Genomic DNA, 25891 nt, shown 5'->3' on the forward strand with positions numbered 1-25891 from the left:
GGACACGGTTGGCTGCTACACACCTTGATGAGAGCTGTCTTGCCTTCCTTGTCACAAGCATTCAGATCACAATGCCACCCTATAAGGAGAGTCACCACTGGTGACTGGCCGCTGGTGCAGGCTAAGTGTAGGGCAGTCCTGTGAACGTAAGAGGACTGTTTAGGAAATTAGAGCATACTAGTTCAAAGATACAGTTACTCACGTAATTGTAAACATTCAACAGCATGCTATTCCTACCCCTTTAAAACTAACATTTAGTCTTCTTATCTTAGTTCTTTCTATGGGGAAAGAACAGTATTTATTAGCTCTTAGTACTCACCACATTAATGGAAGAACTACCTGTTTGAATAGAAAGGGCATGCCGTTGAGATTCAGCTCAGCTTGGGTCTGACTTCTACTTTAACACTGTCACTTATTAGCTCTCAATTAGCCTGTCTGTGCCTCAATTTCCTCATCAACAAAATGGGCATGAAGTAGTAGTTATCTTACAGGACCCCACTGTGATGCTTAAATGAAAAGCTATGCAAAATGTCTGGCAGTTCCTTGCACAAAATAACAGCTCAATAATTTTTAGGTAATATTATAATTGTTACCATTACTATTTTACAAAGACAACATTTCAATTCAGTAAAATGACAGTATATCTACTTTGCTGCTGCAAGGATGCGAGAGAACACTGTACTTCAATGATTCTAACATGCTCATTGTCTCACACTTCAACATCTCTGACATGGGAAGGCAATTTAAAATTCATGTCTTACAACCTTATTTGGCAGCTCCTCCCAGGCCCACCCCGCCCTGCCCCGCCGCTGTTACCTGTTGTTCCTGTCTCTGCTGTGCACGAAATTCTTACGTAACAGCAACACCTCCACTGTGTCCAGATCGCCAAGATATGCGGCTTTGTGGAACTTCTTTAGTTCATGCTTACGGATGGGATACCTAGGCACGGGGTGCTCATGATCCCTGCGCTCTCTCTGACGGGCGCTGAAGCCCACCCAGCTCACAAACTTAGCGAGTCTCTTCTTCATTTGGCTTATCGCCTTCCGACACCGCTCACTTCCCTCCTGGCCTCTTGCCACCTCCCGATATCAGCGCTGGCGCTACAGAAGCGCCACAGAGGTCTCGCTTCCACACCTTGGCTGCGAAGCTCAGCGGCTCGGAATGTTTCGTCCGGAACAGTCGTAGCCTAGCAACAGCACTGACCCTCAACTGTCCCTCAACTGTCCCTCCAGAGCCAGTGTCCCTGTGAGTGCGCACAGAGGCCCAGAGGCCCGGTGCACACGTGGGAGCCTAATGCATTTCAAATCTCTCCAATTGCTTGTGGGCCATTTTGGATTCCTTTCAAATGTTGGTGCTAGGTGGCTGAGTGTTTTGGGACATTTCCAAAAGTGAGGCTTGCCCCTGAGAAAGTCATGTTTGTATGCAACTGTGGTTAGAGTGGGGTGGAACCAAAGGATGCTGAAGGCCTAGTCCCCCAGAGAGCTCCCCACCAAAAACCTCTATCTCCTTATCCCTCAGTTTATTCCTTTCCCCATCCCTCTGGGCCCCAGCCAGTCTCCAGGGAACTTAGCAGATGCAAACAGCAGAAAGCTGTTTTCATGGTTTCAGAGATTGTGGCAATATGTATCATTAAGTACAAACTTGAGAAACCAACACACGCTCTCGATGAAATGAAAACATGTTTCCGCACGCCTGCTGACCCTGCTCTGTGGCTCAGCCTTATGTTTACATGCTTCCTTCTCTTTATTTTATTTTTTGCTTTTATTTCCACCAATTAAATCTTGAATCAATCCAAGGCTTATTTGGGAGCTTGGTATAACATTTGAGAACTTTTTAACCACATAACTATGAAAACACCACATCAGTTACTCAGCAAGGCCATGCTGCTGGCTGACCACTGGCAGGAGGAGTGGAAGGCAGGGCAGGCCTCTTCTTCCTGCCTAACTCCATCCTTCCTCCCTCAGCTGGCTAATTATGGTTTCTGGCCCTGCCAGGATCAAAACTGCAGGGGGCGGTAGAGTTCCTAAGTGGCTGACACTCCTGGGAGCTGGTCTTGAGGGGACTGGACCTGGCAAGTGTTTTGAAGCTGACTCTCTCAGGGGCATTTCTGTGCCCATACCTGCCCTCACCTGCAACTCCCCTGACCTAAGTGAATGTGGTGTTACTAATTTACCCTTTTAACCTATCTTCTATTAGCATACACTGTTATTTCCCTCATCTTAAAAAAAAAAGATGCGTTCACCCTCCAGCTGTGGCCCCATCTCTCTGCTCTCCGGCACACACGCCTCCTGCCCCTGCAAAGGAGCTGTTCCCATTCGCTTCCTCTGATTCCTCTCATTTTCCATCCAAGCAAGCATGTCCACTGACTGCAACTGCTCATGACAGGGTCACCCACCACCCACCATGTGCTGACTCCACGGGGAACTCTGTCCTCTCCTTGCACGGCCCGGCAGCCACACTTCCCACCGCTGCTCTCCCCAACTTCCTCAAGCCCTTTCCTCACGGGGCTTCCCAGGCCTCAGGCTGCTCTGGTTTCCTCCCACAGCCCTGGCCGGTCTTCTCAGTCCCAGCCCCTGAATGCTGGCACACAGCACCCCTGAGGCTGTCTTCTGGCCTCTACTACTTTCTGCTGCTGCCCCCATCAGCCTTAGGGCTTTATGTATTCTCTAGAAGTTGACAACTTCCAAACTGCTATTTCCAATCTAGACCTCCCTCCTGTATTCCAGACTCAAATACCCATTGCCTCTCAACGTCATCTCTTGGAAGTCTAATAGGACTTCTCCTGGGCTGGCCCTCACCTGTCCTGCCCTCACCTGGGCCTGCCCTCACCTGGGTCTGCCCTCGGGTTTGCCCACCCCTGGGCCTGCCCTCTTCTGGTCCTTCCCTCTCCTGGTCCTGCCCACTATCTCCCTGGCCTCCCCTCACATGGCCTGCCCTCTCTCCTGGGCCTGCCCTCTCCTGGGCCTGCCTCTCCTCGTCTAGCCCTCTCTCTCCTGGGGAAGTAAGCCAGAAAGAGAAAGAAAAATACCATATAAAATCACTCATATGTGGAGTCTTAAATATATATATATATATATATATATATATATATATATATATACACATATAAATACAAAACAGTAACAGACTCATAGACATAGAATACAAACTTGTGGTTGCCAAGGGGTGGGGTGTGGGAAGGGACAGACTAGTAGTTCAAAATTTGCAGATACTGACAGGCATATGCAGAATAGATAAACAAGAATATACTATATAGCACAGGGAAATATATACAAGATATTATGGTAGCTCAGAACAAAAAAGAATGTGACAATGAATATGTATGTTCATGTGTAGTGAAAAATTGTGCTCTACACTGGAAATTGACACATTGTAAACTGACTATAACTCAATAAAAAAATGTTAAAAAAAAAACAGTGCTCCACTCAGACCTACGGTTACATGCTGATCTTTCAGGGACAAAGACTAGGTTGGAACCTAAATGTGCAGACTGGGAGAGAAAAGGGATTTCAACTACTCTGACCACTTCCTGTTGAATGAAACAGAGAAGCCAAGCCCTCACATTTCAAAGGGTGACAGGAAGTCAGGGGCCCGGTACGCCCTCTCCCACCTAGGCCTGGGTGGGAACAGTGGGCAGCCCCGGCCAGGGCCACAGGCAACAGTAGCCTCAGCTGTGCCCATCTGGACAGACAGACTGGCATGGCCCCACGGGCTCTGGGACTGCAAGCCCCATGGTGGCCATGGGGGTCATTACCATTCTGGGCCTCTGTGGCCTCTCTGAACTCACCCCTCCCCAATCCCATCTTTCAGGGAAGGATCTACAAACCCAGCCAGAGGGGATGCAAGACAGTGGGGCAGAGAAGAAAGTTCATTCCAGGCATCTCCCAGCCTCCCTGCAGCCCCACTCTCTGAACCTGAGCCCATGTCAGTGCAGAGACCCCTCCCACCTCTGCCTCCTCACATCAAGAGTGATCTATTCTTTGGAGGATGAGGGTGGGGTCAGACCTCAGTCTCTGGCTGTGACTTTGACATCCAACTGCCTCCTCTCTGCCCCACCCACCCTGCTGCCTGTCACATGGCCTCTCAGGTGCCCCTTCAGTCTCCCACCTGCACTCCTGCCAGGAAGCTCCCTTCCTCCCTTAACCCCTCCAGACTCTCCTGGAGCTAAAGCCTGGACCCACCTCTGCCTCCTGCCTTGGCCAGGCCGGCACTGTTACCCTCCCTCCATTTCAAGGTGAAGAAACTGAGGCTCAGACAGGGTCACAGTGAGAAGGCGGGAGTACCCACCCCTGAACTCACAGACTGACCCCAATCTCGTGACCCTGGGGTGACCTGCCCTGCTCAAGGAGAGGGTGCTGGCCGTGTGCCAACCGCTCACACTGGGAGGGGGGGCCCTCCTGGCCCGGGTGAGCGGGGATGCAGCAGAGCTGTCCTGGCCTCAGGAAGCCAGCACCGCCCACCCTGGACTCGCCCCCATGTGAACCCTGGGAAGTTCCTTCTGCCTCTAATTTCAGTTTCCCCATCCTTCCTAAAGCCCCTGGCTGGCCATCGCCCCACACAGAGCTAGGCCAGCAGGTGGAGAAGGGAGACTGAAGTCTGCACCCCAGTGTCCACCCGGCCTCCTGGTGCCAGCACCTCTGCTCTGCTGTCCGTGCACATGCTGGCCTCCTGCCCACAGGGACTCGTTGCTTCTTGTTGCCTGGGCCCAGCAGTGACCCAAGGTCGGTCACTGTTCTGCAGTCCCCTCCTGGCGTCCTTCCTGACAGGTCTTCTAGGCACAGCAGGAGCTGGGCATGGGTGGCCTCCTGGTTAAGAAGGCACCATGAACATCTCCTTTCTTTTCTAATAGAAAGGCAGTGACTTCAAGAAAATGATACTTCCGGGTAATCTAGGAAATAAAAGATAAACCTTCACAAATCCTGTTCCTGGAGTCTCAAGATCCTGGTAAGTTGGGAAAAAAAAGCTTGATAATAAACAATGAATTCAAACCCTAGTAGTACGCTACTTTACAGTATCATGTGCAAACATCTGACTTTCCAGTCTTGGAGTGGCCCATTTGGGACACTAAATGAACCAAGGTCACCATTTTTTTCCACTTTTTTATAGGTTGTTATGCACCTGAATTATGTGTATCCATGACACAGAAGGTAACATGAACATGTAAACAATAATAGTATACACCAGAAACTGACAAGTGTAACTATACACAAAATATTTAGAACAAAATGACAATGACACCACTACACACTAGCTTGTGGAACCTCAATAAAAATTCATAAGCTGAGAGTATCTAGTGAGTAAACAAGAAATACCAACTAAGCTATGATAAAACAAAGAAAAGTAGTACAGAAAAGAATGTCGTAGAAAGAAACGAGAGACAGAAGTTTTAAAAAATCCTCAATTAGTCTCTGAAAAGATTAATAAAGTAGAATAATACTTTCCTACTAAGAAAAAACAGAAGCACACATAACATATTAACAGGTTAACACTTTAAGTCAGCCAGTTTATAAATCTCTGCCATCTTTGTCGCCTTCCTGTCTGCCCCTCACCCGCATGTTCAGACAAACTGTTCATGCTGTTACTTCTACCACCGTGTTCTCATACGCCCACTCCTTTCACCCCGGGGGCCCTTCCACACCTCGACTGCACTCCAGCAGCCGCCCCTTCGTTACACTGTCCAAATCTTGCCTTCCTCATTCCCTTTTATACCAATACTAGAGCTCTCTTCAACACAAAGCCAAACACATCAGTCTCACTCACAAAAGCCATCAAAGACGCCTATTTTTTTAAAAGCAGAATGTCAGCCAACCTCTGACCCTAAGTAAACACAGGAAACAGTCCGCTACACCTTCTCACCTCCCACTTCTGTATCACTGGGTCATCTCCTGCTCCGAGGGGACCAGCCAGGCGCTTTCACGATCATATTCCCCTCAGCCTACAGGACACTTCCCTTGCTTCTGCCTCTCAAATTCCTATTCATCATTCCAGTCTTAGTCACATCTTCCATGAAAGTACCTCTGATCCATCAGTTACAAATAATTCCCTAATTTCCCACAATCCTTTGCCACTCTTACTGTACCTCTTTTGTAAAACACAATTCTACCTGCATTAGAAGTTTTAATTTACATTATCTGTCTCCTTCAAGAGACTGCAGTTCTTTGGGTGATGACTGTGTTTTAGCCATCTGTGTGTAACCTTTAGGAACTAGGACAGTGTCCTGTAATAAGCAAATACTCCAGAACTCTAAAGTGTACAGTCAGAATTGGATCTGACAGTAAATGGTAATAACGAGACTATTACTGAGAAATTTATCTTCACTGGAATTCAACGAACTGACTTCTCCAGACATATTACCCACAAATCACTATAGTGATCTTGGGGAAGCATTCTTCCTACATTTTCCTCAATCTTTCATGTAATGTCTGCAGAAATTACTTTCATAACAATAAACTGAAAAATAAAAATGCAATAAATGCAACAAACCTAACAGCCAAATTGGCTGAACACATACTGACACTACAAAAATAGTAATTAAGGTTTAGCTGAATTAAATATGAAAAAGCCAACCAAGCGTTTATGGAAGTTCCAGAAACAAATAATCTACACAGAATTAGGGTAAAGGTATTTAAAGGAATGTGTTGGCTAAGGAGTCCAAGAAATGTGTCAGTGTGTTAAAAGGGTAAAACAATCCAAAAATCACCTACCAAGTGATTCTCTGAACCTCAGGAGGGCAATTTGAAAACATCAAGTCATAGGAAAACAATCCAATTCAAAAGCGGGCCAACGATTTTAATGGACATTTCTCCAAAGACGACATACAAATGGCCAGTAAGGCCAAGAAAAGATGCTCAGCATCACTAATCATTAGGGAAATGCCTATCAAAACTACACTGAGATGCTACCGCAAGCCCACTAGGCTGGGCACAATCAAGAAAACAGACTACAACAAGGGTCAGTGAAGACGTAGAGCCTTGCAACCCTTTGTGCACCGCTGGCAAGAATGTAAAATGATACACCACTATGGAAAACGATATGGTGTTCCTTAAAAAATTTAAAAATAGAATTACCACTTAATCCAGCAATCCCACTTCTCGGTGTATACCCAGAAGAATTGAAAGCAGGGACTCAAAAAGATATTTGCACACTCATGTTCCTAACAGTATTATTCACAATAGTCAAAAGGTGGAAGCAACCCACGGATGGATGAATGAATGGATAAACAAAATGTGGTATATACATAAAATTGATTATTATTTAACCTTAAAAATGAATGAAATTCATTTACAAAAATGAACTTATTTACGAAACAGAAAAAGACACACAGACAGAAAACACATTTATGGTTGCCAAGGGGGAAAAGGGGTGGGAAGGGATAAACTGGGAGTCTGAGTCTTGCAGATACTAACTACTCGATAAATAGAATAAATACCAAGATTCTTCTGTAGAGCACAGGGAGCTATATTCAGTATCTTGTAGTAATCTATAATGAAAAAGAATATGAAAAATAATCTATGTATATGCATGACTGAAACATTACGCTATATGCCAGAAACTGACACAATATTGTAAACTGGCTATCATTCCATTTAAAAAAACAAAAAGGATGAAATTCTGACATGTGCCACAACATGGACCAATGTTGAAGATGTAATACTAAATGTAGTAAGCTAGACAAAAAGGGACAAATGTGGCTTGACTCCACTTATACGAGATACATAGAATAATCAAATCTAGAAAGGAGAATGCTTAATGGGGCTGAGTCGGGAGGAGGGATGGGGAGTAACCGTCTAACGGGTACAGAGTTTCAGCTTGGGAAGCTGACATGGTACTGGAGATGGATGGTGGTGGATCGCACAACAATGTGAATGTACTTATTGCCACTGAACTGAATATTTAAAAATGGCTACAATAGTGAATTTTATGTTATGTATATTGTACCACAATTTTATAAAATCAGTAATTTTTTACTATCAAGTAATGTCATGGAAATTATATATCTGTGACAAAGACTTAAAATTCTAAACTGTCAAACTTTGCTGCATTGTGCTAAAATTATATAAATTCAACACAGAAAAACTGGCTACTACTTACTGACTAGAAGCCCACTTTGCTGTTGTTCAGCACATTATAATAATTTTTAGGGTGTTAGTAGGTACCTCATTTATAATAACCAAAACACAAGTACAAAAACATAGCCAAAAAATTCATCAGGATCAGTGAAAAGCACCTAAGTTCCTGTACAACGACCTCTCCTGACAATTAGCAGCACAAAATCACAACGGTTTCTTTCACTTCCTACTAGAAGCCCTTGAAAATAAAGACAAAATTGGGATCACTATTAAAGTGGATAAACAGTAATTATGCAGGTCAATGTAATTACTATTTAACAGATACAGTTATCATTCAACATTTTTTAAAACATGGGGTCCACGGAAAAACAAATTGTCAATTATACTCAAGAACTTACGTTCATCTTGATGTGTTCTCTCTGGAAGCTTGCTTTGCAGTCTCTAGGAGGTGAAAGGAACACTTCATCTCTCTCATCCACCAATATCTGAATTAACATATTTTAAAGATAAAACCCAAGAAACAACAAAGTTATTAAGAGTGATCTCTGTCATTTAGATGAGACTTGCTCTGTATACAGAAAGCATCACTAGTTGCACTTGAACAGATTCAAAATACCAAATTGTGCCCCACTTTCGCTTCCGTTGTGCCACCACAGTCAATCATGACATTCTTTAGGCAAAGAAATGAAGATTAGGATTAATCCAAACTTGCAGTAAGGGAATAAAATTCATACTGGGTTATGAGAAAGAGGGATGGGTGGGAATAAAAAGGACATGACAGGTCTATCGCGACAGCATAGTGCACAGCCTCGGGTGTGGCCTCTCCTCAACACGCAGCTGCAGGATCCCCTACTCTGCTGAATTCTGGATTCTTACACCCCCATAACTGATGTTCCAAAGGCTTAATACAAGCTGAAGCTGATCTTCATCTACCCCTTCTACCCAAATCTGCTCCTTTCCCTGAGGTTCCTCACAGGCTCATGTCAACCTGAAGTTCAGAGTCATCATTAATCCCCTCTCCTTCACCCCATACCACATTCAAATGATCAGTAAGTTCTCAAATCCACCTCCTCTCACTCCACGACCACTGCCATGCCCAGCTCACGTCCTCACTGAGTCACACCTGTACTACTGCAGTATCCCCCAAGTGCTCTCTGCTTCCGGTGTTCCCTCCTCCTTCTCCACCCTCCTCTCATAGATCCTCCTTGGGTCCACAGAGCAGTCTTTATGAAACATAGTATCACATCAGCTCCTTGTTTAAAAACCTTCAGTTGATTCTGTGTGAAATCATTACCAGTCCTAATTCTTTACAGCATGTCTTACAAAATCTTTCCAAATCTGGATCTAACTTCTGTCTCTAGCCTCACCTGCCTATACATGGACAGTTGTGCCCCCGAAGGGCTGCCGGTTCCTCTCCTACAAGCTCGTATTTCTTCACATCCATGTGCCTTTGCAAATGGCCATCTCACTCCCTGGGAGGACCTCCTGCTTCTCCACTCCCTATCCATGCCATAGGTACTTTTACTTACGCTTCAAAATTAGGTTCATGGTGTCATCTACACATAAATTACAAGGGAAAAAAGAGATGTCGGGGTAATGCAGAGACTAAAAGAGGGTAAGAGCCTACACAAATGCTCTGTGGAATAGTGTTCCTGGCCTGTTTCACAATCATACGGCTAGAAAAAAACAAGAAGCCAATAGGAACCATTTTTTTTAATTAAAACTAGGACACCCCTAATCTGTTCCCAGCTAGGTGACAGTGTTTAAAAACTGATACGTAACACTTCACACCCACGACGATGGCTACCGTCAAGAAAACAGGAAACAACATGTGTTGGTGAGGATGTGGAGAAGCTGAAACCCTGGTGCACTGCCAGTGAGAATGTAAAGTGATGCAGCCATTATGCAAAATGGTACGGTGGTCCCTGAGACAATGAAAAATACAATTACCATTTAATCCAGCAGTATCATTTCTCAGTATATATCCCGAAAACTTGAAAGTAAGGACTCAAAAAGTATTTGCACACTCATGTTTGTAACAGCGTTATTCACACGAGTCAAAAGGTGGGAGCAACCCAAGTGTCCATGGATGGATGAACGTAAAAACTAAATGTGGTGTATACATAAAATGGAGTGTTACTTAGCTTTAAAAAATGAATGAAATTCTGTTATGTGCCACAAAGTGGATAAATCTTGAAGATCTTATGGTTTAAGTGCAATAAGCAAGAAACAAAGAGGATAAATACTGAGGAGGGTATAGCCCAGTGGTAGAGCACACGCCTAGCGTACACAATGCCCTGGGTTCAATCTCCAGGACCTTCTCTAAAAATAAATAAATAAACAAACCTAATTACCTATCACCACCAAAAAAAAAAAAAAAAAGACAAATACAAATACTGTTTGATTCCTCTTACACAAAGTATCTAGAGTAATCAAATGCATAGAGTCTAAAGTAGAACGGTGGTTGCCAGGGGCAGGGAAGAATGGGAGTAATTACCTAATGAGTTTGGGAAGTTCAAAAAGATCTGGAGATAAAAGGTGGTGATGGCTGCAGAACAATGTGAATGTACTTAATGCCACTGAAATGGTAATAAATTTTGTTATTTTACAATTGAATAGAAAAAAATTTTTGAAGAACTGATAGGACAAATTGTTGGCGAGAATGCAGAGCAACCACAACTCTCATACATTACTGGTGGAACGTGAAATGCCACAATCACTTTGGGAAAATGCCTGCTAATTGCTTACAAAACTGAACCGATGCCTACCCTGCGATATCCCAGCCCCACTCCTTGGCAGTAACTGCAGGGGAAGGAGAGCATTTCCGTACAAGCGTGGTCACAGCAACTGTGCTCGGAATAATCAGAAGCTGGAACTAACCCGGGTGTCAGTCACCAGGAGAACGGCGAAGCGGTGGTGTCTTCCTACAGTTAAACAGTGCGCAGCAGTAACAGGCACAAGGAGTGACACGTGCAGTGACAGAGATAAGCCTCAAAACCATTACGCTGAGTGAAAGGAGAATTCTACTAGAGTAGCTACTGAATGATTCCACTAATATGAATGAATAAAACAGGCAAAACTCATCCACAATGGAAAAAAAATCGGAAGTGTGGTTATCTCTGGGGGATGGAAGTGGGGACTGACTGTGAAGGGACTTCCTGGGTTGAAGGTGATGTTCTCTATTTTGTTGGGGACTAGGGTTACACAGATGTATGCATTTGTTAAAACTCAATAAATGCCACAATTAAAACTTGTGCATTGCATATGGTTATTTTACCTCCAAAAAATGCCACAAAGAAAGCAACTCTAGTTAATGACACGTGATAGAAATACTTACAGATAAAACGTACCCTGTCTGCAACTTACTTTGAGACATAAGAAATTAAGATGGAATGATGAAAACTTACAGTTTTATACATCAAATAAAAAAAGATGGGACTGATAAAATGGATAGGGGGCTAGACAGAAACATGACAAAGCACACAGAGTAAAATCTTACCTCTAGCATTGAAAAAGGCACCATGAATATCTCCTTTCTTTTCAAATAGTTAGGCAGTGACTTCTTGAAGCTGATACTTCTGAGTAATCTAGGAAAAAGGAAATGACAAACCTTCACAGATCTTTTTCATGGAGTCAGAAGATTCTATTCAGAATGAAAAAAAAAAACTCTGGATAATAAAAAATGAATTCAAACCCTAGAAGTATGTTACTTTACAGTATAACATGCAAATATTTGACTTTCTAGTCTTCGAGTGGCCCATTTGGGACTCTAACTGAACCAAGGTCATTCATTTTTTTCTACTTTTTATTTTAAAAGTTGTTTGTGAACCTGAATTATGCGCATCCATGACACAAAAGGTAACATGAATATATAAACAATAATAATACTTAGAACAAAATGACAATGAAACCACTACACATTCGCTTGTGGGATCTCAATAAAAATTCATAAACTAAGTTTCTACGGAGTAAATGAGAAATAGCAATTAAGCTACGATAAAACAAAGAAAATAAGTACAGAAGAGAATGTCACAGAATCAACAGAGAAACAACAGAGGTTTTTAAAAATCCCCAGTTAGTCTTTGGAAAGACTAATATAGTAGAATAATACTTTCTTACTAAGGAAAAAGAGAAGCACAAATAACACATTAACAGGTTAACAGATCAAAGAAGGAAAATATGTGATCATCTCAATAAATAGAGAAAAAAATCATTTGATAAAATGCAGCACAGCACCCGTTCCTGACAAAAATAAAAACAATATAAAACACTCTAATCCAAACTGGGAATGGAACTTTTGTAATTTAATAAAAAAAAAAAAAAGCTGTAAAAATCCTACAATAAAAGCCGTATTTAATATAAAATGGTAGACACATTCACTTTTAAATCAGGAACGACAGTGCACACTGTCATTGCCTCTTTTCAGTAAAACCCCAGAGCTCCTAGACCTCTGACAGGAGACTGAAAAAAGCATAAGATTGGAAAGGAAAAAAACTACCATGGTTCTCACAAAATATTACGGTCATAATAAAAATCTACACTATTTGAATGAAAAAATACTTCAGCCTCGTTGCTAGATATAAAAAAACATGCTAAACTTAGTAACATGCACCAAAAGTAATCAGTAAAAAATGTCATTTCAAAAAATTTTCTTTAGAATGTTAACAAGAAGTTTAAGTATCTGGGAACAAATTTAAGAAAATACACAAGAGACAAGATGTTATATAAAGTGACAAAGCCTCACCAAAGAGCACAAAGGGCATTTTTAAAAGGCAACCGTGGGGCTGGATGTGAAAACAATACCATAAAATGTCAATTCTCCTGGAATGAATCTATAAATTCAATGCATTTCTTCATCAAAATCCTAGAAAATGTATTATTTATAAAGGTATGTGACAATGTGATTCCTAAACTGATATGAAATAGTAAGAGGCCAAGAACAGCCAAAGGGTTTCAAAGAAAAAGAATGACGAGGGAAGAATTTTCTTTCAACTAGTAAATCTTATTCTAAAGCTGTTTTCATTAAAATCTGTGGTATTAGTATAAGGAAAGAAAAATGACCAAAAAAGAACAGAATCCGCAGAAACATCTACGTGTATTTGGGAGTTTGGTGTATGGCATTAAAAATAAGGGAAGAAAGGACAAAATGACACGTGGATCATCAGTCATCCACATGGAAAAAATATATAAATCCCTCTCTTGGTCTGTTTACAAAAATAAATTCCAGATAAAATGTAAAAAACCAAACTATAAAACTCATATAAGAGGATATCCTTTATGCCATTAAAGTAGGAATGGAAATAAAAGTCACACACACAAAAACTTAACTTTAAAGGAAAATACTGATAATTAAAATGGAAATCACTGAAAACGAATTTAAAAAATATGCCATAACAGCATGGAAGGAGGCACCTCCAACATAAAAGAGCGCTTAGCATCAGAAACCCAGAAATAACAAGAACTTTGAAAAATCAGTGCAAAGGGCAAATCCTTACTAGGAAAACGGGCCAGTGATGTGAACAGATAGTTCAGGGACAAGAAAACCCAGTGTCATTGAACACATGGAAAGCGACGAAGTGTCATGAGTGATCAATGAGAACCATCAGAACTGGCAGAAATTAAAGTCTAAAACAACAAGGCTACGTGTCATGCTCCATCAAATAAAAAAAGACGTAAGACGTCTAAATATTAGGAACATGCAAGGATGTGAAAAAACAGCAAACTAAAAACACGGATGAGGAGGATGGAAACAACTAAGAAATCAACTTGGCAAAAACCAGTGGAATTAAGCTACTCTACTGTCCAAAGAATCCCACTTCCGGGGATATTAAGGCACATTACTTAGAGAAACCTCACCTGAGTACCTAGGAGATATGCACAAAGATGTCCCATGGAGCAGTTTGTAACGGCCAAGGACTGCAGACAATCGGAACGTCCACGAATAGGGAAATACATGAACTGTGGCCGGTCAGTAGACTGCTTTTATTTATTTACTTTTTTTATTGAAGTATAGTCAGTGTACAATGTTGTGGTCAGTCAATAGACTACTGTATAAAGGTTAAAATGAATGAACTACATCTATACATATAAAGATAGATAAAAATTAATAAAAAACAATTTGCATTTGGATACATACAGTATATCATTATACAAATTTTTAAAATATATAAAACTGTATCTTGTGTTCCTTAGGTAAATGCACATATAGGGAAAATTAAAAAAATGGATGGGAAGGAGAAACTGCCCAACTTCACGTGGGTGATAAGCTCAGGGGGACATAACAGGTAATGGGTGCTTTATTTCTAAAACAAACAACAAAACAACAAAGATAGAAGCCAGTACAGCAGAGTGTTCACATTTATAAAATTGGGTTGGTGGGTATACATGTACCTGATGTTCTGTACATTTCTATACATTTGAAATATTTCATAATTAAAATTTTTTAAGTGTGTCGGCAGTTCAGGAGGTGGATGTGGAAAACGCAGGTTACCGTTTCAGGAGTACTAACAGCAGAGGAAAGGAGACCTGATGGAGGCTTAAAAACAAATTTTAAACAGGGAATGTGCTACCTCTTCTCCTAGACTAGAGTTCATGTGTATATGCGTATACACACAGGTATGCACGCGTGTGCGCACACATTCATTTTCATTTGGAAACAGGAGAATACGAGGAAAAGAGGATCCAGGCAACACCTGCGCTAAGGCTCCTGGCTGCCATTCAGCCTGTAGGTCCCGGCACAGCAGGACCATGTGACATCAGTGCCTGCAAGTTAGAGTGTGTTTTGTTCTTAGTATTTTTATGGTATTCCTTTTTCTACATTTATCAAGTTGGCTATAATGGCTGTGAACCTTGACTAATAACAATGATGGACACATGCTGTTTCTGATTTTACTGGAATAAACAAAGAAGAACTTTATCACAGCAATGGAGCCCATGCACCATGGAGTCAGACTGTCTGGGTTTAATCTCAGGTGCTAGCACTTACCAGGTATAAACTTAAGCAGATAATTTAATATGAGTCTCCCTTTGCTCATTTATACAATGGTGAATGATTAGGGAAGTTGACTCTTGCCTCCTCTACACCATTGGTCTCACCTGAATGCTTTCTTCCAGGCGGCAGCACTCAAGGCCTGGCAGCATCTCTATAACCCGGTTGGGGCTGAACGGACACAACAGCTCAGTGAACTGCTCTGCGACACACGGAGACGTTTGCAGCAATTCTTGATTTACAACGACATCTTCTCTAAAACAAAAAGCATTATGTAATCACATCTATAATTAAAGCTACAGGTAAAAAGTACGTTACCAAGACTGCTTTTTGGCCAGGTAAAACTGCAAATTACATCAGAGACCTTCTAAAGCACGGTATTTCTCATTTAAGTGGAAAAACAATCTTCAGTAACAATATTCAGCGGTGGCGCCTCTAAGTCATACTCACACTACAGGGCTAACTCTATAAATTGAATCTAATGGTATAGTTCCCTTGCGTAAAACACTTAGTAATTCTCCAGCACACAGAAGATTCAGTATATTATTTCTTAGCTTTACATATTAAATTGTTCACTGTAAGCCCCCAAACCCTATTTTCCAGTCTCTATACTTCTAACTTCTCCCCCCAACATATTTATAGCTTCATCTTCTGCTATCGCCCCCACGTCATCCTCTGAAAATGCATGACGCTTTGTGCCTTTAAGTCTCTGCACACCCAGGACCCTTTATCTAGAACTCCTGCCCAATTCTCTGCCTAGACAACTGATACCAATTATTTAAGCCCAGTTCGTGCGTATCTAGGAACTCCTGTCTGACTCTCTCACACAGTCGATCCCTCTCTCCTCTTGTTCCTGCAGCACTTTTTTACTATGTCTGGTGTAGAGCTTTTAACACTGTACTGTGCTTATACAAGTGCTTCTCAGCTCCTATGAAAAAATTAAAGAAAACAATGTACACTTATCTGTGCCCCCCAGAGACTACCATACTGTGGGAGGTGGGGGGTGGGGGGCACAGTAGTGGGAAAATGAAGCGTGTCAGTGAATGAACTCCACATCTCTGTCTCTTATGCCAGCTGCCTCCCACTCTGCTGTGGTTTCCATCCTGTGTACGTGTCTCCTACTACTATTACTGCCACGTGGGGACCCTGGCTTGTGCTACGTGTCCCTGTCACCGTCCTGTTCCCTATCTCTACCACTCAGTGGCCATAAAGGTAGTGAGCAAAGCACTCTCCTAGCAATGCCGTGGTGGTGACGAGTGGAATACTAGCTGCATGATACATACAGTACTTCCAACTGAGCATCTCAGTATTCAATATTAATACAGCTATATTCCAATTAAGATTTTCCAAGAAAAATTCTAGTCATCATTAACACAATGTGAGGATGACAGAAGTCTGAATAAATTACATGAAACCCAAAGAGAATACCGTTGCAGCTACTACAGCAGAAGATATGGGGGGGGGGCCTCTGTGGTTATGATGTCTAGGGTGAGTGCAAAATTTACCTGAAGTTTTTTAAGGACTGTTTCAATCTGTTTAGAAAAGTGAGTAGCAACCAGCTCTGCAGCTTTACCAGGCTTCAGGGACACAAGTTCCTGGAATGAAAGGCAAAGATGAAATGATCTTTAACATTAAATTTAAATAGAATTTCCACAGATGTGAAGCATGATCACCTCCTTCAAAATTTTCATGGGCTTCTACACTGCCTTTCAGGAGACCTCAACACAGGGCCTCAATTTTAATTAAAGGCATATTTAGCAAAATTTTTAAAGTACCATGTGAAAAACCTGATTTTGATATAAAAGGTATAATTCAGAATTCTTAGAAAATGAAAGCACTAAACATTCAGGACTTAGGTGACGACACCTACAGGATGAAAAGGAAAAAACACCTCCCCAAACTCCCCTCAGGGAATTTCATCCTTGATCTTAGAGCCCTAACTTTAAACAAATGAAAAAAAGGAATATAGCTGCAATTTCTCTGGCTAAGAATTCTGAAATTTTACTTCTGATGCCTGGTGGATTTTGAAATCAAAAGTGTCTTAAGAAAGGAACTTAAGGTCGTAACTCTAAGAGGTTGACCGCTCCTCCTAAGGCCAATTTCTGTTGAATCTAAGACCTCCAATCTGCCCTCTCTTTGAACCTTCCTCAGTACCACTGGCTCTTCTTTTCTTCTTGAAACTCTTTTCGTGCTTGGTTTCTGTGACCCTGTTACACCTTTTCAATTGCATATTCTATTGCTAAAATGCAAAGATTGGCTACAGATCAACATATTATATTACCAAATAAAAATAAGTTATTATGACTGCGAAACTTATGATATATCTAGTAATTTTATGGTAGTATTTGTAGATGAATAATAATTAGCTGATAGAAATAACTAGTTTATACCACTTTATACATCTCAAAACAGAGAAGGTAGTATCACAAATAAAGAAAATGTTACTACTGATCTTCAGACATTAAGAAGAAACTATTATGAATTAATGTTGAGAATCTGAATGGGTAAATTCCTGGAAAAGTATAATTTACTAAGCTGATGTAAGAAATGGAAAAGCTGCGCTGATTTTTAACCACTAAAGAAGTTGAATAAATGGTCAAAAATCTTCCCATATGGAACACTCTAGGCCCAAATAGCTTCACTCTAAGTCCTAGCAATCATTTAAGGAAGAACTATTCCCAACATTAAATCTCATAAAGAACAGAAAAGAGGGAAACTTCCTCAGCTCACTGTATAAGGCAAACAAAATTCTGATACCTAAACCCAACAGAAGATAAGAAAGAAAAGGAAAATCACAGATCAATCTTATCGTGAACACTGATACAAACAAACATCCTAAATAAAAACAAAACACAAAATGTATAAAAAGGATAATATACTAGGATCAAGTTACGGTTATCCAGAGTTCAAGGGTGCTTTAACAACAATAAAATTTATAACGACAACATAACGCCATTTGCAGCAAAATGGATGCTCCTGGAGAATGTCATTCTAAGTGAAGTAAGCCAGAAAGAGAAAGAAAAATACCATATGAGATCGCTCATATGTGGAATCTAAAACACAAAAACAAAAACAAACAAACAAAAACAAAGCGTAAATACAGGACAGAAATAGACTCATAGACAGAGAATACAGACTTGTGGTTGCCAGGGGGGTGGAGGGTGGGAAGGGATAGACTGGGATTTCAAAATTGTAGAATAGATAAACAAGATTACACTGTATAGCACAGGGAAATATACACAAAATGTTATGATAATTCAGAGAAAAAAATGAGACAATGAGTGTGTATATGTCCATGAATGACTGAAAAATTGTGAACACTGGAATTTGACACATTGTAAAATGATTATGAATCAATAAAAAATGTTTAAAAAAATTTATAGCGAAAATATAAGGGAGAAAAGGTAATGAAATTTATTCTTGAGAAAAACTGTTAGCCTACTAGAAATAAAAGCCTTCCATAAAAATTTTATAGTAAATATTGCACACATTAGAAATAAAAAATTTTTAATTATTAACAATAGCACTACTGTGCTAAAAAAATATACAGTTGTGACAGTAAACCTAACAATCTAGAGATGAAAAATCTCTACAGAGAAAACTTAAAAACTTTATAGAAAGACAACTGAATAAAGGGTTATGCCAAATGGTCACTAAATAGAAGACTCATGATGTAAAGATGTCAATTTAAACTGACATTGAATGACGGATTCAGTGCAACCCCTATTAGAATCAGAAGGTTAAAAAAGTTTTGCGGTGCAATTTGACAAGTTGATTCTAAAGTGTATTTGGATGTATCAAAGGTCAAGAATAGTCAATATTCTCTTAAAGATATCAATAAAGTAACAACATTTAGGACAGTGTGGTACTGATGTAGAGACGAAGATCAATCAAACAGAAAAGGGCCCAGAAAAACAGACCAAGCATATAGACCCTTGCTACACTCATGGTAAGGCCACACTGCTGAGCATGGGGAAAGGCAACCTTTCAAAATAACTGCTGCTGGGGGAGCTAGGCATCCATATTTTTTTAAAATTAGATGACTCTCCACCTCAAACCATATACAAAAACTGCTTTCAGATGGATGTAAGATTTAAAGATGGAAAAAAAAACTTCTAGATAATAATAAAGGAGTACTTTTCCTTTGATATGGAAAGAAAAAATTATTTTGACTACTTGAGGAAAAAAAGTTTTTATTAAAAAGAACCATAGAAAAAAGCCAGAGAGAATATTTACAACAGGTATCACTGACAAAAAGACTTAACATCCAGCTACATAAAGAACTCCTACAGATCAGTTAAGACAAGAGACATTCCACCAGAAAAATGAGCAGAAGAATTGAACAAGCACAGAAAGGAAATTTAAATGGCCAACAAACATAACAAGGCTACCAATCTCATGAATAATTAAGAATACATAAACTTAAAAGATAATGAAATATTACACATACACTAGATTGACAAAATTTTAAAATCCAGCAAGAATACACAGCTAATGGCACGGGGAGGAGGGTTGCCCTGGGGAAGCCTTTGGATTTGCCCCAGTCTTCCCTATCTCCCCAACACCTGGCTTGTGGGCACCCTTTGCTGTCCCTGGTGGCAGGACACATATTTCCCAGTTTACTTACTGGAGGTTGGTGAGATGGGGTCAGCTGGTACTGGTCAGGTGACCCCCGCCCCCCGTGGCAGCAGAGGCCACCCCCAAGCCAGGCCGCAAGGGAGACTGGAGCAAATAGGCCAGCTTCTCCAAGGCAGGACCCCTCCCCCAGCTGCCCCCTGCTCCCTGACTACACCACACCCACCTCCTGGGAGCTGGCTGACCTGGGGACCTGCCTAGAGTGAACCTGGGGTAGCAGAGGCCGCTCCCAGGCCAGGCCAGGCCAGGCCACAGGGAGATGGGAGCAAATGACTGGCTTGGAAGGGGCAGCCCCCCTCCTCCCGTCGCTGCTGCCTCCGCTGCTACCATCCTCCCAGCCCCCTGACTGCACTGAGCCCATGGTATTACCAAAGTGGGTCCAGAGGGAACATATCTCAACATAGTAAAAGCTATTTGTAACACACCTATAGCCAGCATAATACTCTACGGTGAAAAGCTGAAAGCCTTTCCACTAAAATCTGGAACAAGACAAGGATGCTCACTCTCACCAGCTCTATTCAGTACAGTATCAAAAATCCTAGAATAGCAATTAGACAACAAAAAGAAAGAAAAGGGATCCAAGTTGGAAGACAAGAGGTAAAATTGTCATTCTATGCGGATGACATGGTACTATACACAGAAAACCCTAAAGGCTCCGCACGAAAACTGTAAGAGCTACTGAAAGAATTCAGCAAGGTAGCAGGACACAGCATCAACATACAGAAATGAGTGGCATTTCTCTACACGAAAGTAATAATCCCTTTTAAAACCACCCAAAAACATAAAATACGTAGGAATAAATCTGACCAAGGAAGTGAAACACATCTGCAAAGGCCTACAAAACACTGACTAAGGAAATTAGAAAGGACTTAAAGAAATGGAAATATATCCCATGTTCTTGCATTGGAAGAATTAATATTGCTAAAATGGCCATACTACCCAAAGCAATCTACAGATTTAATGAGATTAATATCAAATTACCCAGGACATTTTTCACAGAATTAGAACAAATCATCCTAAAATTTATATGGAATAATAAAAGATTCAGAATTACCAAAGCATTATGGAAGAAAAAGAATGAAGCTGGAGGAATAACCCTCCCAGACTGCACACAATACTACAGAGCTACAATCAAAACAGCATGGTATTCATACAAAAACAGACATACGGATCAATGGAACCGAATGGAGAGCCCAAAAGTAAACCCACAAACTTCTGGTCAATTAATCTTTGACAAAGGAGGCAAGAATATACAATGGAGTAAAGACAGTCTCTTCAACAAACGGTGTAGGGAAAACTGGACAGCTGCATGCAAATCAATGAAGTTAGACCACTCCCTCACACCATACACAAATATAAATTCAAAAATGGCTAAAAGACTTAAACATATAGACAAGATACTATAAACCTCTTAGAAAAAAACATAGGCAAAACATTACCTCATGTATATCTCAGCAACATTCTCCTATGGCAGTCTACCCAAGCAATAGAAAACAAACAAAAAAAAGCAAAAATAAGCAAATAGGACCTAACTAAACTTATAAGCTTTTGCATACCAAAGGAAACTATAAGCAAAACAAAACGACAATCTACAGAATGGGAGAAAAAAATTATAAATAATTCAACTGGCAAAGCCTAAATTTCCAGAATATATAAACAGCTCATAAAACTTAATAACAAAACACAAACAGCCCAATCCAAAAATGGGCAGAAGACCTAAACAAGCAATTCTCCAAGGAAGAACTACAAATGATCAATAGACACATGAAAAAATGCTTAATATCACTAATTATCATAGAAATGCAAATCAAAACTACAAAACCCCAGTCCAAACAGCCATCATGCAAAAGTTCATGAATGATAAATGCTGGAGAGGGTGTGGAGAAAAGGGAACCCTCTTATACTGCTGCTGGGAATGCAGTTTGGTGTAACCATTATGGAAAACAGTATGGAAATTCCTCAAAACACTAAAAATAGACTTACCCTGTGATCCAACAATCCCACTTCTGGGTATATATCTGGACAGAACTCCAGTGCGAAAAGATACCTGCACCCCAGTATTCATAACCCCACTATAATATAACAGCCAAGACATGGAAGCAACCTGAATGAAGCAACAGATGACTGCATAAAGAAATCGTGGTATATTTATACAATAGACTACTACTCTGCCATAAAAAAGGATAAAATGATGCCATTTGCAGCAACATGAATGGACCCAGAGATCATTATTCTAAATGAACTGAGCCAGAAAGAGAAAGAAAACTATCATTATATCACTTATATGTGCAACTTAAAAAAAAAAAAAAAACACTATGAGCTCATCTACAAAACATGAACAGACTTGAAGACTTAGTAAACAATCTAATGGTTACCAGGGAAATGGGGTGGGAAGGGAGATTTAAAAATGTTTGCCACTATGTGTAAAAGGAGATTTTTTTTTTTAATTTCTTCTGTATAGCACAGAAACCTATGTTCAATACCTGGTAATACCTAAAATGGAAAAGTCGCTACAGCCACCAACTGAGGAAGAAAGAGAAGAAGATGTAGTTATCCTGGGATACAGCCCAGTCCTGGGAAAAACTCATGCACCCCAATGTTCACAGCAGCACTATTTACGATAGCCAAGATACGGAAACAACCCAACTGTCTGTCAACAGATGACTGGATAAGGAACATGTACATATACACAACGGAACACTACTCAAACACAAAAGAAGAAAAAAACAATGCCACTTGCAGCAATACGGATGGATCTGAAGACTGTCATTCTAAGTGAAATGGGCCAGAAAGAGGAAAAAAAAAAAAAGCCATATGACATCACTCATATGAGGAATCTAAAAAATAGTAACAGTAATAATAAGGCCACAAATGGACTTAATTATCATTTTGACTTCTTGAATATGTGTAAGCACATCGGACTGTCCATGATTAGATCACCACATTCTGTTGATTCTTACTTTGTAGTTGGCTTTATTCCTTTAATAACTATGTAAGTTTGAAAATCAAACCTCTTCCTAACAATGATAAATAGTACATGTACGTAAACTAAAAAATAGTGCAGTATAGCATATGTACGTATCTACATGCAATATAATGTGTACGTGTGGTTGAACTGTAGCAATTCTACCTAATAAAACTGGAAAAGGGGGTGGGGGGGGAAACAGACATACAGAACAATGGAACAGAATAGAGCGCCCAGAATTAAACCCACAAACTTCTGGTCAATCAATCTTCGACGAAGAACACGCAGTGAGTAAAGACAGTCTCTTCAGCAAAAGATGTAGCAAAAATTGGACAGCTGCATGTAAATCAATGAAGTCAGGCTACTCCCTCAGACCATACACAGAAATAAATTCAAAGTGGCTTAAAGACTTAAACATGCAGACAAGACACTATAAATCTCTTAGAAGAAAACCAACGGCAAAACATTACCTGGCATAAGCTCTCAGCCATGTTCTCCTAGGGCAGTCTACCCAAGCAACAGAAATAAAAGCAAAAATAAAGAAGCAAACAGGACCTAACTGAACTTACAAGCTTTTGCACAGCAAAGGAAACCATAAGCAAAGCAAAATGACAACCTACAGGATGGAAGAAAATATCTGTAAATGATTCGACTGACAAAAGGCTTAATTTCCAGAATATATTAAAAGCTCATAAAACTTAGTAACAAAAAACAAACAACTCAATCCAAAAATGGGCAGAAAACCTGAACAAGCATTTCTCCAATGAAGACCACAAATGGCCAACGGGCACACAAAAAAATGCTCGAGTATCGCTAATTATCAGAGAAATGCAGATCAAAACTACAAAACCCCAGTCAGAATGGCCCTCACTCAAAAGTTCATGAATGATAAATGCTGGAGAAGGTGTGGAGAAAACGGAACCCTCTTACACTGCTGGTGGGAACGTAGTCTGGTGTAGCCATTATGGAAAACAGGATAGAAATCCCTCAAAAAACTAAAAATATCCAGCAATCCCACTTCTGGGTATGTATTCAGAGGGAACTCCAATGCAGAAAGATAACCTACGCCCCAGTATATACAGCACCACTATACAGATTAGCTAAGACGTGGAAGCAACTGAAATGAAGCAATAGGTGACTGTAAGTTCTGATATTATTTATACAACGGAATACTACTCTGCCGTAAAAAGGATAAAACAATGCCATTTGCAGCAGTATGGATGAACCTAGAGACTGTCATTCTAAGAGAAGTGAGCCAGAAAGAGAAAAATGCCATATGGTATCACTAATACGCGCCATCTTAAACAAAAGACACTGTGAACTCCTCTGCAAAAGAGAATAAGATTCAGACTTGGTAAACAATCTTACGGTTACAAGGGAAAGGGGGTGGGAAGGGATAAATTTGGGAGATTGAGATTTACAGATGTTAGCTACTGTATAAAAACGGATTTTTTTTTAAAGTTCCTTCTGTATAGCACACAAGCCTACGTTCAATACCTGGTGATAACCTAAAATGGAGAAGTCGCTACAGCCACCAACTGAGGAAGCAAGAGAAAAAAGGTGAGTCAGTTATACTGGACTAGAGCCCAGTCCTGGGAAAGTCCTTGCCAGCCACTGAGGCTGTCCACTGACCGCACTGCGCCCTCCTCCCAGGAGCAGGCTGACACGAACACAGGCTTCCTATGTGAATTTCGGGCAGCAAGGCCGCCCCAGTACAGGCCCCTGTGGAAATGGAAGCAAGTCCCTCCCCCTCCCAATGGAGTGCAGCAACCCCTCCCCGCCGCCTCCCCCTAACAGCACCACGCCTGCCTCCCTGGAACCCACTGACTTGGAAACAAGTGTCCTGCGAACCTGGGGCAGCAGCGAGAGGGGCGCTGCCCCCGGCGAGCTGATCAATTTGCCCTTATCTCCCCCCGCGGCACGGCCTGAGGACTGCCTCTGCTGCCCAAGGCACTTCCCGAGGTCAGCCTGCCCCTGGGAGGCGGGCGCGGTGTGGTCAGAGGCAGCGGCGGCAGCGGCAGGTTTAGGGGTCCGCCTCTGCGAGCCTGTGGATTGCTTCAAACTGCCCACCGGCGTGTCCTAGCCTTGACCTCTGCTGCCCCAGGTTCGCAGGACTCAAGTTTCAGGTCAGCCTGCTCCTGGAAGGCAGGACCTGTGCTTGTGCTGCAGGGGGCAGCGGCGGTGGCGGGATTGGGGCTGCCACATGCTAGCGCGGGGATTTGCTCCCATTTCCCGCCGTCGCTGCCGCCGCCCCCCGACAGCACCTCCTCGTCTCCCAGGGGCAGAAATGACCTGCAGCAGAGGCCCTGCAAATCTGGACAGCAAAAGCTGCCCCCAGGACAGGACTCATGAGAGACGGGAGCAAATTCACAGGCTCCCAAGTGTAGACCCTTCTCGCCGTCGCCACCGCCCCCGCACCCTGACAGCACCACACCCGCCTCCTGGGAACAGGCCATGGTCTGAGGACCAGTCGTATGTGCTCCCTTGCCATCCAGTGCCCTCCCACCTCCTGGGGTGGCGGCATCCGCTATCCCCTGGGTACAAGCGGCAACGAAGAGGCGCCCGTAGTACTAATGAGCGGAAAGGAGAAGTGGGCACCACGAACCACGCGGCGGCCCCCGACCCACCTCAGGGTCCAAACGGGTCGCGAGGCCCCGGCCGCACCTACGCACCGCTGCCCGCGAGCGCAGCCCAGGCTTCACCCGCCGGCTCCCGACCTGCGCGCCCCCACCAAGCGCCCCCTCACCGGCTCGGCGGCGGCAGCGGAGGCGGCAGCAAGCGGCGGCCCAGACCCCAGGCCACGTTCCTCCTCCAGGACCTGGTCCGGGAGCACTTGGCTCCCGCCAGGCTTTCACACGCTCCGGGCGGGTCCGGTCGGCGCATCTTTGGGTCCACGCACATGCGCGCCCCTCCTCCTCCCGCCCGCAGCGCGGACGCTCGGGCTGGAACTCCTGTTGCTCGGGAGGTGGGGACTGGTACCAGGCTGGGGGCTGGGGGCAAGGGCCTGGCAGTGGGGCGGGGGGCCCATCCCTTTACCCGCCCCACCGGGTCTCCATCCTTAACACCCCCATCCCATCACCTACCGGTCCTGGCACCCAACCAAAACCATGACCAGCTCAGGGCCAGGCCACACCCCCTAGCCCCACTCCCCCTGCTCGCCTTCCCTCCCAAACCCTGTGACTGCCCCCCCACCTACAGCCAAGCCCCCAAGTCTCCCACCGGACCCACGAAATG

General features: G+C 42.3%; 1 protein-coding gene across 12 annotated transcripts in view; it reads right to left on the reverse strand.

The window, feature by feature from the left end:
• The window catches only part of LOC141575734 (uncharacterized), a 56793-nt gene that overhangs the window by 5287 nt on the left and 25615 nt on the right, over positions 1-25891 (reverse strand). For 6 of the 12 annotated variants that reach the window (XM_074355770.1, XM_074355767.1, XM_074355760.1 and 3 more), the window contains 7 exons: positions 16563-16652; positions 15165-15312; positions 11569-11656; positions 8468-8554; positions 7430-7480; positions 817-2993; positions 24-138 (listed from right to left, as the gene is read on the reverse strand). In XM_074355770.1, coding sequence (XP_074211871.1) covers positions 24-138; positions 817-1028 — 327 coding nt within the window. In that variant the 5' untranslated portion in view covers positions 1029-2993; positions 7430-7480; positions 8468-8554; ... (1 more) ...; positions 15165-15312; positions 16563-16652. Of the gene's footprint in view, positions 1-23; positions 139-816; positions 2994-4635; positions 4889-7429; positions 7481-8467; positions 8555-11568; positions 11657-15164; positions 15313-16562; positions 16653-21675; positions 21896-25403; positions 25565-25891 lie in introns of those variants that run through there. The other 6 variants (XM_074355768.1, XM_074355769.1, XM_074355761.1 and 3 more) reach the window with 5 other exon arrangements.

The sequence above is a fragment of the Camelus bactrianus genome, chromosome 31 (genome assembly GCF_048773025.1).
Source record: "Camelus bactrianus isolate YW-2024 breed Bactrian camel chromosome 31, ASM4877302v1, whole genome shotgun sequence".
NCBI lineage: Eukaryota > Metazoa > Chordata > Mammalia > Artiodactyla > Camelidae > Camelus > Camelus bactrianus.